The sequence below is a fragment of the Hemicordylus capensis genome, chromosome 9 (assembly GCF_027244095.1).
Source record: "Hemicordylus capensis ecotype Gifberg chromosome 9, rHemCap1.1.pri, whole genome shotgun sequence".
NCBI classification, from domain to species: domain Eukaryota; kingdom Metazoa; phylum Chordata; class Lepidosauria; order Squamata; family Cordylidae; genus Hemicordylus; species Hemicordylus capensis.
Window position 1 is genome coordinate 4,927,313 of NC_069665.1, and position 16,579 is coordinate 4,943,891.

The 16,579-nt window shown below is 42.6% G+C and overlaps 1 protein-coding gene across 5 annotated transcripts in view; it reads right to left on the minus strand.

Annotated features, from left to right (window-relative positions):
• CBFB (core-binding factor subunit beta) overlaps positions 1 to 15,770 on the minus strand; it is a 39,775-nt gene extending 24,005 nt beyond the window's left edge. Inside the window, exons 1-4 of one of the 5 annotated variants that reach the window (XM_053271257.1) lie at positions 14,531 to 14,595; positions 13,411 to 13,459; positions 12,230 to 12,316; positions 4,328 to 4,444 (exon numbers count right to left, since the gene is read on the minus strand). In XM_053271257.1, coding sequence (XP_053127232.1) covers positions 4,328 to 4,444; positions 12,230 to 12,316; positions 13,411 to 13,459; positions 14,531 to 14,580 — 303 coding nt within the window. In that variant the 5' untranslated portion in view covers positions 14,581 to 14,595. Of the gene's footprint in view, positions 1 to 4,327; positions 4,445 to 12,229; positions 12,317 to 13,410; positions 13,460 to 14,530; positions 14,596 to 15,328 lie in introns of those variants that run through there. The other 4 variants (XM_053271254.1, XM_053271256.1, XM_053271253.1 and 1 more) reach the window with 4 other exon arrangements.
• Between the last annotated feature and the right edge of the window lie 809 nt (positions 15,771 to 16,579).

A 16,579-nucleotide genomic window follows, 5' to 3' on the forward strand; every position in this document is an offset into this window, starting at 1 on the left:
GCTGCCTGACAACTAGCACCTAGCCAAACATTTGAAAGAGGGAATTAAGCTCAAGACAAATGGTTACGTCTCACTTCTCCTCTCAAAAACAGTGCTATAAGTTCCTCATGCCCTTACATAATTCACAATATGATGTACTTTGCAGACTCAAAGGACTGTGTAAGTTCTGCTTAATTAATATCATCTTGATGTAATCCTCACAATAACTCTGTAAGGCAGGGGTTCTCAACCTTGGGTCCCCAGATACTGTTGGACTACAACTTCCATCATCGCCATGAAAAATTATCTTTGGCCATTGTGGCTGGGAATTATGGGAACTGTAGTCCAACAACATCTGGGGACCCAAGGTTGAGAACTTCGGATGCAAGGCAAGTATTTCCCACATATTGCAACAGGGGAGTTGAGGCAGAGAGGGAGTGGCTTGCCTAATGCCATCTAGTGGCAGAGAAGAAATTAGAATCAGGAGGTCCTGATTTCAGAGCTAGACTCTTAGATGCTATACTATACCAGTTCTTACTACACACAATTCAACTATAACAGGCAAGATGGATCATTACCCAGGGTCACTCTAAAGCATGTCCATAGATGGCCCACCTAGGATGGATAGAAACTAGGTTTTTAAAAAAAGAATGGATTTTATGTCTTTTTTAACACCACTTCAACATATCATGAAAAGGAATTATAACTTCAATTATATTCTTTGAACATGGTTGTTAACAGACCTGTTCAGCCCTCCCTCTCTCTCTGCAAGTTTGCATTTACACACATATATAGGCCCTAACCTCCCTCTAAAAATGTAAGGACAAAAAAGTCATGAAAAGAGAATTGTTTGGGGAGCAGTAGACCTGGGCAAGAAGGAGCCAGGAGATAAATGCAAGGAGGGAAAGACAGCAGAAAGTGGAACAGGAGCAGAATATTTCTGAAATCTTGATGAGTAAGTGTTGTCCTAATGCAGTGTGGCAAGAAGATCCCCCCCCAAAAAAACCTTGATTAACTAGTTGCATTAGATAGATATGTTTCATCTCCCAATGAGTTCACAAGTAACTGCTTTGGTACTAAATAAAATGACCAAATCATCTTGATGTAGCTGCAAAAGTAATCTGGGGGGGTGGGGGCGGGAATCAAAATAAACCATTGCTTTGCAGTAGTGTGCACCTACCTTCTAAAAACAAAATTTCCATCTGAGTAGTGAACAATATTTATTAACATATCAAAATAAGAATGCATAAGTATAAAACAAGGCTTAAATTGAGTCTTCCTGACAAGCAGTTTAAACTGATTTGATTTAACTCAAGTCCACACAACCGGGATAACAGAAGTGTCACAAGAAGGGACAAATACCTTTTCTCTCAAGACTGCCTTATGCTCATTATGGGGAGCCTGCTCTGAAAAAAGCATAGCCTGTGTCAGTCAGCACAACGGCTGCCATGTAGATGAGATGGGGACCAGAAGGCCTAACTTGTGTATTCTTGACACTCACCCCATGCTTCAAACAGACAGTGTTTGGAACCTGGAAATGTTTTCTGGTACACAAAGAGACCTTTTCACACTTTTATCAAGCAACATACTCTTTTACAAAGTTGGTGTCACCATCTGGTCTCAAGCACTTCAATTAGATCACATGCACTCATGCTTAGCTGGGATATTGAGCTGAATGGGATATAGAGTTGAATGAAAGGGAGAGTTGAATGATTATAGCATGGAAATATTTCTTACATGACCCCTAGATAATGGGATGAAAAAATGCTTAATAGTGCATCTCACCTGCAAACAGAATTTCTGGTGCTTCACTCTACAAGTAGGTGATTTTTGAAGGGGCAGGTTGAAAAATCTCTCCATAAGCTTCTTTCATACCCTTAACTTGAACCGTATGTTGCTTTGAGTCTGACAAGGAGGTACAAACCAGCTATTGTATGTACACATGTTTGTAGCAGCTGAAAACTACCTTGGTACACAAGGAGTCTTCATTTAGAGGTAGGAAATATCTCTCCATCAGGTCTCAGGTTACATTTTAGGTAAAACTGTCCCCCACCCCATATCTGGAGAGATGCTTAAGGCAATGACTATCAACCAGTTGAAATTAAAAAGGCAATTTAAAACCCATTCTCTAGTGCTCACTTTTGTTTCCATTGTACAAATACAACAGCTATATTCTGAAAGCATGCTGAAGCAGTTCTAGTTGATCCTTACTATTTTAAGACATTGCTTTATTAGATTTAAAATGTACTCAAATTTAAAGACCTACTTCTCTCCAGTTTCATCCTTTACTTACTAAGGACTGCTTTTTATTGCTTATGCTTTATTGTTAATTATTGTTGGTTAGAACCATCTATAAATGTCATCGGTGCACTTTCATTTCAACACAGAAATCCCAGCGTTTCAGATAGTTTCCATGTTCTTCTACAAACATGTATGTTCCAAAGAGGCTAATACATAGTTTATTTGTTCATATATGAGACATTTCAAGTTTTAGCTTCTGCTTAGTATTCAATGGATGTTCAGACATCCACATTTGCAATTAGATTATGACAGACATTTCCAATCAATCTTGCATGCATGAGACTTACTATGCCCCTTATTGCACAATGAATGGTATTGTACATAGTACAATATAATTTGTAGAACTTGTAATATAACTACCAACTGTCTATAAATCAATGATACTGGTAGGAAATATCATCTGGTAATAACTTAGGTTTGCAGACATTTGGGAGTCCACCAACAGGTGTGTACACCATAAGCATCTGATGTATTTCTGTACATTCTTTTGATTCTAATAGGAGCTGCATACTACTGACATCAAGATTTTTTTAGAAGCCTTCCTCTTATGTTCACAGAAAGCTACATATAGCTTCAGTATTTATCAGTACATTGCATATTACAATAATGCTTCCATTGACACTTGCAGTTCTTTTATGTAGACGTTAGACCTTAAAGCTTCATCTTAACATTAAAAAGAGGAAAAATGCACTCCAGCTAACTCTTACTACTCTGTGTTATAGACAGGAAAGCCCTCATTTAAGCCAGTATACTCACTTTAGCACATCCACAGGGGAGCCATAGCCAAACCCTAACCCAACCATTGTCTCCCTCACCCAATAGAGAAAGCTTTTCTAACTCCCAACCTAACAAACCATTCTGGACTCTGTTCCTACCAGCCCATCTTCCTATAATCAACACCTTTCTAAAATCAGCACCTTAACCTCCTCACAAGAACATTTAAAAACTCAGTGTCTCCCAGAAGTCTCTCTACATAGCTATGGTACTTTGTACCACCCTTCAGAAATGGACTGGAAGGACCAAGTCACTCTCACTGTGGTCACAGCCGTGGCATGCTCTCAAGCAGCCACAGGCTTCAGACAAGTGCCTTATCTACAGTCTAGATCTCAAAGATTTGTGCAGAGTATTAACAATTAAGTTGATATATCTGCAAATAAACCCACAATATACCACTGCTTCAGATACGACTATGCAAGAGGTAATATTTATCAGTATCATAAGCCAATGTGTTCATCCATAAAATCCAGACAAATGAGGGAAGGGTAGCATAGTTGTGACAAATGAGACATCAACCTAAAGTGTGATGGGTGTGTGTGTATATTATAAGGCCTTAAAAAGCAATACACTTTATGGAAGACTCCAATGCATATCATGCTGCTTATTCTGTCCATGGAAGCATCTTCTGTATTTTAATATTTTAGATAAGAAAGAACAGACAGACAGAATAGGTGTTGGGTGGTTGGTTTTTTTTGGAGGAGGGACAGATAGTAGTGAGTGTCCAGAAGAATGATCAGTAAGAACTCTTTAAGGAAGTTAACACAGTATTATCAATCAAGGAAAGGATAGTCACTTGTCTATAGTGTTGTGACTGCAACTGCTAATGAAGCACTTCAAAGTACGCTCTGCAGAAAGTGCAGGCTATGTTAAAAATGAGACAGCTAAAACTAAAGTAGAACAATCTTTGACAGATTGACTAACTGTAACTAAGACTAATCCATAGGTGCTTCAAGACATACAAGAGTTCCCGGCAAATGAAGGCTTCCCCATTTACCGTAAGATAGAGGATTAATGCTCCCCCTTCTCCTCCCCAGGATTTTTAAGGGCACTGCTACATTTGCACAACATGCATAGTACTACTTATAAGTTTAAAAAAATATAGGCAACTGGTGACCATAAAAAAGGAAAGTAACATTTCCCAACATACATGCATATTAAATTCATAACTGTAGGATCATTCGGAGTTCCACACCATAGCCTCTAGCTCATCTTTTAAAACATCTGGTAGGAAAATACACCTACACAACAGCGATCTACACTTTGTCCTTACCTTGCCTCCTTCTCTTTCAAAGTCAACGTACTCTCGGGTTGGTGTCTGCCGCTGCTCCCCCTGCCAGCTGGCCGGAAAAAACTGGAGAGACAGATTGGTTCCTGTGGCCACAAAAGCCTTTTAGAAAAATCAATACAAACAGGATCAGGGAGCAAGGCATTACATAAATTATGCAGGCAGTCATTTATTTTTACATCAGTTTGTCTTAAAGCAAGCAGCATAAAGAATACGCAAAGTCAAAAACATGCACTCATCATTTTTCTTAAGTTTTAAATTACAAACATCTGATTCCATTTTGACAATATTTTCCATTGGCTGCTTCAGATATAAGATACAACTCAGAAGCAATGTCTTATTTTAAAATGTTCTTCCAGATAATGAAATCTATTTCACAGTACTATCTTACCATTAAATCAGACGAGCTGGTTAGATTTTTAAAAAAAGTTCTTCACAGTATAAATAGTTTTGTGAGAAAGTTGTGGTTTTAAGTGAAGCATATGAATACAAAATCTTTGCTCGGCAAAATGTTAATTTGAGAAGCTCACTATGAAACAAACATTTGTACATGTTAGACTGAAAAAGACTATGTCAACTTTCAGTTGCCTCCATCACTAATCACATGTGAAGGAATGCCAGACTGGTGTACATCACATAAGTTAACTAGTGAAGCTGCAGCAATAAGAAGGAAAATTAATGCAGATATTGAAAGTAATGTTTTGATTCAAGCACCACACAGCCTCAGACCTACAGCCAAGAACATGCACACTTTCTGTTAAGTTCAAGATGCTGGTCTTTATAGGAGACTGCTATGTTTTAAAAAAACCTCAAAGTGGATGTTATGAAGAAGCAACAACTGAAATAAAATTATGTTACTACAGTTTGCCATATAAAATAAGACACACGTAAGACCTCGAGAGAAAACTGATTTGTTTTAATTACTTAAAGCAGGAGCCAATAGCCTGAAAACATGCCATATCTTTTGATCTTCACCTTTAAAAAATCAATTTGAAGGTTTTAATGCCAACAACGGAAACTGACCTATTATTAAAACCAATTACAACTGATATTCATTCTTCATTGATTATTTCAAAGGTAAAGAAAAGATTAATACTTTCACTTCCAGTGACTGTTGTTGGTGTCAATCTTGTTTTTTGTTTTTAGAATGTGAGCCTTTTGGGGACAGGGAGCCATCTTATTTATTTATTATTTCTCTGTGTAAACCGCCCTGAGCCATTTTTGGAAGGGCAGTATAGAAATTGAATTAATAATATTAATAATAATTAATAAGAAGAAGAAGTTGCCAAGAAGAGAAGTGTAGCAGCCTATTCTGTTGTGGATAGATGTGGTACACAATACTTATAGTAAGTAGTATTAATAGGGGTTGAGATGCAACATTAAACTGAATACAAATTTGGTGCAAGCTAGTTGATGCAATACTCAATGTATTGTATCTGAAAAAATGCAAGTGGAAGGAAAACAGATACTAGTGATGCCAATGCTTGTGCAAGAGCTTATGTACTGCTGTAGTTAGGCAAGTTTCATTTGCAGCTCTCATGCTGCCATTGTGCAACCAATTGAACATGAGAGAACAGCTCAAAAGATACTTTCTGCATATCAATAGGCACTTTTAAATCCGGCCCAATATAGCAAGGTACTAATTTTATATTTCACTCAATTAAGATCTGAAGCCTCCAAAAGTATTTGAGCCAGAAATTGGAAAACTTGCCAAAGTTCAATCTTGAAATAATTTGGAGCATGGCTCTGCTACTTGAGAGTACTTTAAAGTGAAACAATCCAGCAGTAAAGCAGTGGTTGGCCGGGCCCTTCCTCGCTGCCACCACCACCATGGCTGCTTGTCCCCCTCAGGCCGCTGACAAGCCCGGGCCTGTCCCTTGCCTGCCTGCACCTCCACCTCCGCCAATGGCCTCGGTAGCCCCAAACAGCAGCAGTGGTTGACTGGGCCCTTCCTTGCTGCCAATAGGTGCTGCCATGGTTGCTGGTTCTCCTCAGGCCATTGACAGGCTCAGGCTCTTCCTTCTTTCTCTCTTCCCCTCCCTTCTTTTAACCTTTCGCTCTTTCGCTCTTCCCCTCTGTCTTTCTCCCTCCCTTCTCTCTCTCTCTCTCTTTCTCTCTCTCTCTCTCCCCCCTACCTGAGTTAACAGATCTTGTTTCCTCATTTAATTCTCACAATGGCAGCCTCCTTCTCCTGAAGGGGCTCTTTCCTCCCTCACAACCCCTCTCTTTGCAGAACCCTGCCCACTATCCTATATATATATATATATATATATATATATCCTCTACAATCAAGAACATCTTCCAACCAGTAACAGCTGCGTTCCAACTGACCTGAACCATCACAGGCTCCTCCTCCCTATCTATGTATGGAATCTCCACTGCCCAATCACCATGGTGCCACAGGCTGCTCCTCCCTATCTCCATATGGAACCCTACTGCCAAATAACCACGGTGCTTCTGCTCACAAATTATCACGAGAGCTGCCACACACAGGATTAGCCACAGGATTAGCCTTAGAGAATTATATATATAGATAGAAGATAGATAGATGCTTGCAGAACATTAACTATTCTGTCAGGGAAGAAAATAGGAGTGAGGAAGCAGCTATTTATTATCAGCATACATGATGCTTTGTGGGGAAACAAAAGCAAAAGATGGTCACTATTCTGAAAAGGTTAAAACCTAACCTTAGTGGGGGCTGAAGACAACATATGCAGTTATACATACTTGGACTGTTGCAGTTGGAGATGAAGACTGTCTTTCTAGAAGAGGTGGGTTTTGAGAAGGGATTTGAAGGAAGTGTTCTACCTTATATTGATGCTAGCCTAAGTACCAGTAGATGTATAACCTTTGGGTTATTTCTGTTTGAAATAGTATACAGATTCAATATTTAGGTTTTTAAAAACATGAATCCTTTCCCCCCTTCACCTCTGCACATCTAACATGCTGAAGTCCCAAAATGCTGATCACTGTAAGAACTCAAAAGTTCATATTTTTAAATGTCATCCATCAAATATTCTTGGCACATTTTGCTGTTTTCAAGCTGCAGAAAGTGTGCTGTCATCTCTCCCTTTCCCCCAAACCGGAAAACCAGTCAAATTCATGGATATGGATCCTAACCACTTAAGATGTTTTGTAGGAACTTCATAAAAATGTCCAGCCCTTTCTAGAACTCAACTAGGGCACAACAATAGAAAGCAGAAGCTTCAAAGTTATTCCTTGGGTTATGCTCTAGGTTCATTAGATGACAACCAACAGATACTCCGTACTGATTAGATTCTCATTCTTATACCCAAACTGTCATATAAGGAAATAGCACTGGGCACTGGATTATCTAGGTCAGGCCTGCACAACATACGGCCCGCGGGCCACATCTGGCCCATGAGGCCTTTTTTCTTGGTTTGCCTCCCCCTGCCACGAACCTCCATGGTTTTTTAAATTATTCCAATTCAGGCCGCCGTGCAGCCAAGGAATGCAGGTGCACCTTGCAGTTGGGAAGAGACGTCAGGCCAAATGCCAGGTCCTAGAGTTGCTCTGGTATCAGCTGCCGCCGCCGCGGGATATGGGTGTGTAGAAGGACTACTGGCTCACCACCACCCCAGCAGCCATCCCCTTGGCCGCGCAGCTGGAACTGGAATTTTAAAAACCCAAGGAGGTTTGTGGCAGGGGAAGGCAAGTTGCGGCAGTGTGATGTGGGGTGGCTCTTTCCGTCAGTTTCTTTTAAAACTCTCTCTCTCTCTCTCAAGCCAAACCTACCCATCCTCATTCCAGCTCTTTCTTTCTCTCCCTCTCCCCGCAAGCGTGCCCCATCCCCCTTTCCTTTTCCTATCCCGCCCCCTCAAGCCAAGCCTGCCCCATTCTTTCCCTATCTCACTTCTCTCTTTCCCTCTTCTAAAAGCCGGTGTGGTGAACGATCAAAGGGCAATCTTCTCTATTTTTTTCCTTAGATGTGCTCCATGTTAAGTGTGATGATTTGGCAGAGGTGGAAAGGAAGAACAATGCAATTTATTGTTATGTATTTTGTACAGATTGCATTGTATTTATTTTATTAGCATTTTTAATTCAATTTATTTTATTTTAGTTTAAATTAATCTTGGCCTGCCAGAACTTCAAGAGTTACATTTTGATTAAATTCATTTTAATTAATTTCACTTTAATTTGAATTATTAATTGATTGATATTAAGTGTTACTTTAATAATCAGCACCCTAAAAATTGACCTCAGCCCCCACGAGCCAAGTCACAGCCAGTTCTGGCCCACCAGGTCATTTGAGCTATGCACGCCTCATCTAAGTGGTTGTGTAAAGCCTAATCCTTATTATGTAGTCACAACAAAGAGGGAACAAGCAACAGCTACCACGTCAGCACCAGGATACCAAGGTTATACATCTACATTACAATCAAAACCAGACCAGATTATCAGGCTTTCAGAGACCCATACCCTGTAAGAGTTTTCATTTTAAAATAGTAATTAATGTTTTCAGTTAAGCCTCTTGCAGAATGAAAAAGAAAGTGTTGTGTATATATTTTAAAAGCAGATTTAACTAAATATTTATTCAGCAACAACTCCGTTTTCTCCTCCTACTTTCCCTCCCTTTTTTTTCTGACTCTACCCCCATACTCTCTACAGAATCCCTACAGGGACAAACATCCAAACAAAACAAAAAAAATAACTAAAGTAAAGCGTGCCATCGAGTCAGCGTCGACTCCTGGCGACCACAGAGCCCTGTGGTTGTCTTTGGTAGAATACAGGAGGGGTTTACCATTGCCATCTCCCACGCAATATGAGATGATGCCTTTCAGCATCTTCCTATATCACTGCTGCCTGATATAGATGTTTCCCATAATCTGGGAAACATACCAGCTTACCAAGAAACATACCAGGAAATATACCAGGATTCAAACCGGCAACCATAGGCTTGCTAGTCAAGTCATTTCCCTGCTGCACCATTTATGAACTACTGCAAGTTTAATAGCCAAGTAAGTTTAGGCAGCATGTAAACAAAACAATGATGAATTTTATACAGTTATACCTTTTTAAGGATTTCATGGCCATCCCATTAAACTGAATGTCAGGAAATTTAGGACTGACAAAAGGAAGTACTTTTTCACACAGCACATAATTAATCTATGGAATTCTCTGCCACAGGATGTGGTGATGGCCACTAGCTTGGATGGCTTTAAAAGGGGGCTTAAACAAATTTGGTCTATCAATGGCTACTGGTCTGGAGAGAGGGCATGCCCTCACTTCTTGCTTGTGGGCTTCTCAGAGGCATCTGGTGGACCACTGTGTGAAACAAGATGCAGCCTTGAGCCTGACCCAGCAGAGTTGTTCTTATGTTCTTATTTAGGGAACCTAGTCAGGATTGTAAACAACCACTCACCTGATTACCTGTGGTAAGAAGTATCACCACTAGGTCATTCTTTAGAAAAAGCACAGAACCTTCTCTAAACTGAAATACGGCTATGCCATATTTCTACTAGTGCAGTATTTTAGCTATGAGTGATTTTTGATTGACTGTGATCTTCTATACACTCCACACTTGTAATGTTTTTAAATTGTAGTGTATATTCTGAAGATGTTGGCACCATTTTAACCCCAACTGCACTGAATGGGAAGCCGAAGTACTATTCCCCTTGGGGACCTAGTAACTTCACCCCAAACATTGTTAAAATGATTTATCACTCTTTATGATTATTGACAGAATCTGTTCTTTTCATCTGTTGTGAGACAGAATGACATATAGAATTTTATTTTCTTGTATATAATTTTTGTGCATACAAAAGTATTTGAATTGTGCTTCATAAAATGTAGCAGTTAGAACTGTCCTTGTGTCAACTTAAAAACATTTAAGCCACACAAAAACACACTACAGCTATTTGTAGAGTTCAAGTTTGACAATACTTACCCGTCATTTTAACCCATTTAGTTGCAAGCTGGCCATTTGCAAAATCTTTGCAGCCAACCTCATAGATCTTAGCAGGTGGCTAGACGAGACTTACTGGCACCTCTCAAATGACCCTTTCTTAATGTTTGCAGAAAGATTTACACACCTAGTCAAAGAGTACTGGTGGAGTTTTGTCAAGGCAGATCAATACATTGCCTACAGCCATCTCAAGTCATCAACAGATGTTTGAAGGCAGCCCACAGGAATGCATATAACAAATTAAAAATTCTAAAAACAATCAGTTAGTTACATAAAAGTGATGTCTAAGCAGACTAAGAAATTAACCACTCTAACTAGTTCTGTAGCTAAAGCTGCGGCAATTTCCATTGCAATGAAAAATAATACCAATATTATTTTAGAGACAAGTTAAAAGATAAATAAATGTAAGCTATTCTGGCAAGATCATGAAAACGCTGATTACTCTTTGCATTGATTGTTATTCTTTTAAAGAAAAGTAGACATTTTTTACAGTATTAGAATTACTATTGCAGTAGATACTCAATACTCGTTCATTTTTTAAAAGCTTACTAATTAGAAAAAATAAAGCCCTCTATGTCCTCTTTAAGGATACACCCCATATTTAGGATACACATCAAATTATTGCTCTTTACTACCCATTTTTTAAATGTTGTTTCTTTGCTGTTCATGTAGAGTGCATTTTTTGATATGTTTCAGATTTTGTGGTTGATAATTAGCAAGATCAGGAATGATAATTAAATTCAAAAGATATCTATCTATCAAAGTGGCCAATGAGAGACTCATTGTAAATACAGAACCTTTTATACATGTTGAACTTTGGAATTTAGTTTCAAGTATCGTACTGATCAACACAAAAGACAGGATAAACATGCATGTTGATCTTTAACAATTCTTTATAAAATGACAACTTTGATCAATTTGTACCATTTATAATTTTTCACCTTTATGCTGCTGTTTTTATGAAACTGCCCATGTATGAGGCAAATTAGTAACTTTTGTGGGCCAATTTTTCAAGGATGCTACTAGTATCCTGTTACTAGCCTTCAGCTTAGCTTGACTAACTAGCTTGGTTGCCGGTTTGAATCCCTGCTGCCACTATATCAGGCAGCAGCGATATAGGAAGATGCTGAAAGTATCAACTTTTATCAGTATCAACTCATACAGGGCAGGAGGAGGCAATGGTAAACCCCTCCTGTATTCTACCAAAGAAAACCACAGGGCTTGGTGGGCACTAGGAGTAGAAATCAACTTGACAGAACACTTTACTAGTAACAGACTAAGCATCAATTCTGCAATATACATTGCTTAGGGGGAATGGATTGGGAAAAGGAAGTGAGCTAGCGCAAATGACCAGTAACTTGTACCCAACAAGCATTTAAATAATTCCTTCAGAATTGTCATTCCATAATTGTTATTGAAGGGCATGAACAAGAGTTAAGATCTTCAAAAGGAAGAAGTTCACATTAGTTTTTAAAAGGACAATATGTGCGTTGGTTGATCAGGGTCTGCAGGGATTTATGTAGTGAAAGTTTAAGTTATAGATGTGAATCCAGTGATTTGGCTTAAACTTAATAGTGTATAGTCCTAGGCTTTATTCTGTATCCTCCCAAGTTCTCATGCATCTGTGAAGAAAGTAGCGAAGAAAACCCTCCTTTCTGGGAACAAGCAGCTCAGTACACATTTCATACTGGAGTAGCAGCATAAGATCCTCCCAAGTTCTCATGCATCTGTGAAGAAAGTAGCAAAGAAAACCCTCCTTTCTGGGAACAAGCAGCTCAGTACACATTTCATACTGGAGTAGCAGCATAAGAAAAGGGATGGGTTCCTAAGAATCATGTAGTTCATCCTTGTTTGAAAGAAGACAGGCTGTGGCTCCAAGCCGGCCAGAGCAGAAAGAGGAGAGACAGACAATATTTACAATATATTTTACAAAAACATAGGATGTAAGCATACACACTTACTATCTCAGACCGTCCATCCCTGCAGGCATTCTGGAATCTAGCAATTCTTTCTTCATGCGGTCTGTCCCTGAAGCCAGTGTATTTAATCTGCAAACGACACCAGGCAAATCAAAAAGTGAATCCTGCCTGTTTTACAATGCTATGGAAAAGATAAGGGCAAGCCTGCAGAGATCATGCAATTACGCACAAACCGAGTGCTCTGCTTCCTGGGAGGCTGAATGCAGACAAGTGTTTCAAACTAGTTGCAACAAAAATATCAATATACTTATTCCTCACTAAAAGTATTAAAGAAAAGTAGTTCTTTACAAGATGTCTTAAGAACAGCATTATTTTAAAAACCACCCCATGATTCCCAGATACTTATTTGCCTACACTTGCATACAATGCTAGAATAAACTGATCATAGACAATGAAATAGAAGAGAGAAGGCAAAGGAATTTTATACAGGAGGAAGGGAATAAGAGGAGGGAATGAGAGAAACAACAATGCTCTTGCAGAGGACAAAGAATTACAGCAAGGAATTACTATGCTTCTAAAACTGCAGTACTTGACAGAAATGCAGGATAGGAGTTTGGAATTGGGTCCATGAGAAATGGAAGTTCAACATCTACATAGAGAGAGCAGGAGTCACAAAGAGGGTAACAGAGTCCCCAACATCACAAATGTGTGTGTGAATACTCATAGTGGAGGAGAGGCATTCAACAGTTTCCTAATTAGTTTTTATTATACATCTATACAAGAACTAAAGCAACTGCTCAAACATATAAGGAAGATGCTGCCATGATGTATAATGATATCAACACATGGGATGTGAAGCAAAAGAGACTGCACCATCAGTACCTACAAAATCTAGCATTCAATTTTGGGGCAGTGAGGCAAGAATAAAGAAAAACAACCTGAATTCAGCAAGCAGAAGTTAGGGGTAAGTGAGCTGCTTCAACCCAAAAGCAGGAAGCTACACTTCTAGTATCAGTAGTATTCGAGGTAATAAATGCCAGAGATAAGGTGGAAGTTGTGCACAGAAAATGAAAAAGGGGAAACAGGAGCTGCTGTGCGTGCTCCACATCCAGGAAGCCCAGAGAAATGCCCATGTGGAGAGTAGAACATGTTCACAAGCTCACGCCTTGAGAAATACTATAAAAGCATTAATGCAGCACTCTCCACACACATTTTGGACTCACAAATGCTAGAACGACACTCCTCCCAAATGGAACTTTAGGTTCATTTGGCCTGTCAGAACAAAAAGTCTAGTTGAGTATTTGAGGGTAACACATGCACTCAATGTCAAATATAGATAGATGACTTTAACTAAGCTGGAACTATTGCCTTTCCTGCTTCCTTACACATGAACTACCAATGCAAAGTTTAGAATTCCTTAAGCTACCTAAAGTCAACATACAATGGAAGGGAGAAACACGCTATAATCACCATGCTTGTGCAAAAAAAAAAGGGGGGGGGAGAAGAAGCGGTTCATGGTATAATTAAAGAATGTGATAAAACATATGAGACACAACAACCACAGTCACTTTACATAGATTGGCAAACCCTTGACAACCTTCATGCAACCCCTCAGAATAGGAATGAGAGTGGATTTTCCCTGCATCTTTTGGGCTACAAATATTCAAGATAACTTACTGTGAGAAACAATTGCCTCTCAACCCACACTATCCTAACCAGAACTCAGCTGGATTCCCCAGCTCTTTTGGGCAGATATATTCTAACCCACAAATGACAGAATAAAATCTAAGGTGCAATATTATTCCCAACTACCCATGGAGAGCACAAGTAAGTTACAAAAGAAACTGTGTGTGTCTGTGTGCGTGTTTTCATTCCTTTTCTTATGGGGGTGGAGAGAAAAACTCTTAGTTCTCCGTCTGGTCTGATATACGGAAGAAGAGGAGTGAATGAAAAAAGGTCCAACTGGGTCCAACCCCAGTGAAGTTGTGTGTGTCTGTGTGGGTGTTAAAGATACAGCAAATGCTCAATACATTTCCTCTGCTTCAAGTCTCAGCAAGGGCTCTGAGCATATTTACTCAGAAGTAACCACCCCTTCCAGAGCTCAATGGGGTTTGACCTCTGAGTCAAAAAGACTTATCAGGCTATATTACTGCTGTTGCCGCCTATGCAGGTACTAGAGACCTGTACAGGGTGTGATATGGGACTGCAGCAGTAAGGTTGGCCAATCCTCTGCCAGAAATAAAGTCCCACTAAACTGCGGCGGTGGGTGGGTGGGTGGGTTGAGCTGCTTCCCAAGCAACATGCTCAAAGCTCACTCATGGCTGCCATCTTACACATACTTACTCTACCGAGAACTCCTTCAACTCAGTAGGGGCTTTGGCATGGAAGCCCATATCCACCTTTGGGGACCTTGTGGGGGGGGGGGACCAAGGCTGCCGCCCTGCACCCAGCTGAAGAGTTGCATGAGATCTGGCATCCTCTTAGGCACGTCGAGCGAGGGGCACCCCATCCTTCAGGATCGGGCCCATCCTCAGCACCTCAAGCAAAGCTCCAAGCACCTTCCAGGCACGCCCTTTTAATCAGCCAACGCGCTCCTGCCAGGTTCCTAACCCTCTCGCTGGCTGCTCCCTGGACATCCTTCCTTGGAGAATAGTTTAAAAATACAAAAACGTGTCTCTCCCCCCTCCCACATTTTTAATAGCCCGCTTCCGTGCGTGCACTTTTACTATCTTTTACTCTCCCTTTTTGGGAGGGGCGGGGGGAGAAAATTCAAGTTCACTCGGAAGAGAGGGAAGAAAAGTTCCAAGGCAACGCGGGGCGTGGGAAGCAGAAGTCTCCCCTCGCGAGCAGCCCCCGCCTCGCAGGGCCACCCAACCCCAGCAGGCGAGGCGCGCTTGGGGCGCGGATCTGTCCCGTGCGCGGGAGTGGGACCGGATCCAGACTCCCCGGAGCCACTCCACTCCGGAGTCAGACTCCGGAGCCACTCCGGGTTGACGTTCTCTCCCCCCACCCCGCCGCCCACACCGCAGCGCCCCAGGGGAGGGCAGCCGACCCCCCCCACACACACACACTCCTCCTCGCCCCCCCCCGCAGGCGGCTCCTTCCTCCCCCGGCCAAGCGGAGCCGTCTAAACGCGCTGACCTCGCACTCGCGGCTGAGCTTCCGGAAGAACTCCTCGTTCTCGAACTTGCTGCGCTGGTCCGGGACCACCCGAGGCATGGTCGGGCCGGCCCCAGCCGCCCGCGGAGGACCAGAGGCGGGCGCCGCCGCCGCCGCCGCCGCTGGCGGAGAAGAGGGAAGCGAGCGCGGCGGCCACCACCAGCGCTGCCTGCCCGCCCGCCCGCCTCCCCTCCTTAGTCGGGCGGCTGCGGCTGCTGCTGGGGCTCCACCTCCGGAGAAGCCGGCGTCGGTCGCCGAGGAGGAGGAGGCGGCGCCGTTTGAAGCGAGCCTCGCCGCCGCCTCTGGCTCGGGGTGGAGGGAGGGGGGTCCTCCTCGGCGCGGAGCCGGAGCGAGCGGCAAAGGCGGCGGCGGCAGCGGCAGCCGAGGGGGGCGGGGCGGCCCCCGGAGTCCCCTCCCCCTCCCTCCCCCCCGGCGCTCGCGCCCCTCCCCCCGGCCCCAGTCGGAATAAAGGCAAAGGGGTGGGGGAAACAACTCCGGCCAAACAGCCGCCCCATTCACAACTCCCCGCCAGGGTGGGCTGGCGCGCATGCGCTGCACGCGGCTCGTGGGGGGGGCACGAGGGAGGAAGCGGGGTGGGGAGAGGAGAGGCTGGCCTGGCGGCCCCTCTCGGGTGAGGGGCCAGTTAGGCAGACTCTCCTCCTACCCCTGTGGAGTCCCGTCGGACGGAGGACGGTCCCGTGGGAGTTTCGGGGTTCCCGGCGGAGTCCGGCAGCCGCCCGAGGAGGAGTCCCGTGCTGGCAGCATCTTGCAAGGGAAGAGAGGGGGAGGCAAGGGAGCCCCGCGGAAGTCTCCCCCAGGCCGCACCTCCTCCGAAAAGCAGCACACGGGAGTCCGGCGATAGAGTGGATGACTGCCTTTGACCACTACCGAAACAGACGTTTTATTTATTTACTTAGTTATTTAGTGCGTCTATACATACAAAAAGAAAAAAGCTCTTGGGCGGCTCACAATCTGAAAGCCATCAAAATACTAATATAATTAAAACCACTTAGACGGCAGTAGGAAAACCGGAAGGTTTAAAACTATCCGCTATAAAGCCTGGCTGAACAGGTACGTTTCCAGGTGCTTTGAAACATTCAGAGAAGGGTGAGACTCTTAATTTTCTTAGGAAGCGTGTTCCAGAGTCCAGAAAAGGCCCGGTTTCCAGTCGCCACCAATCGAGCTGGGTGCTTTCCAGACGACACTCTACAACGGGTCACGCCATATCTCGGA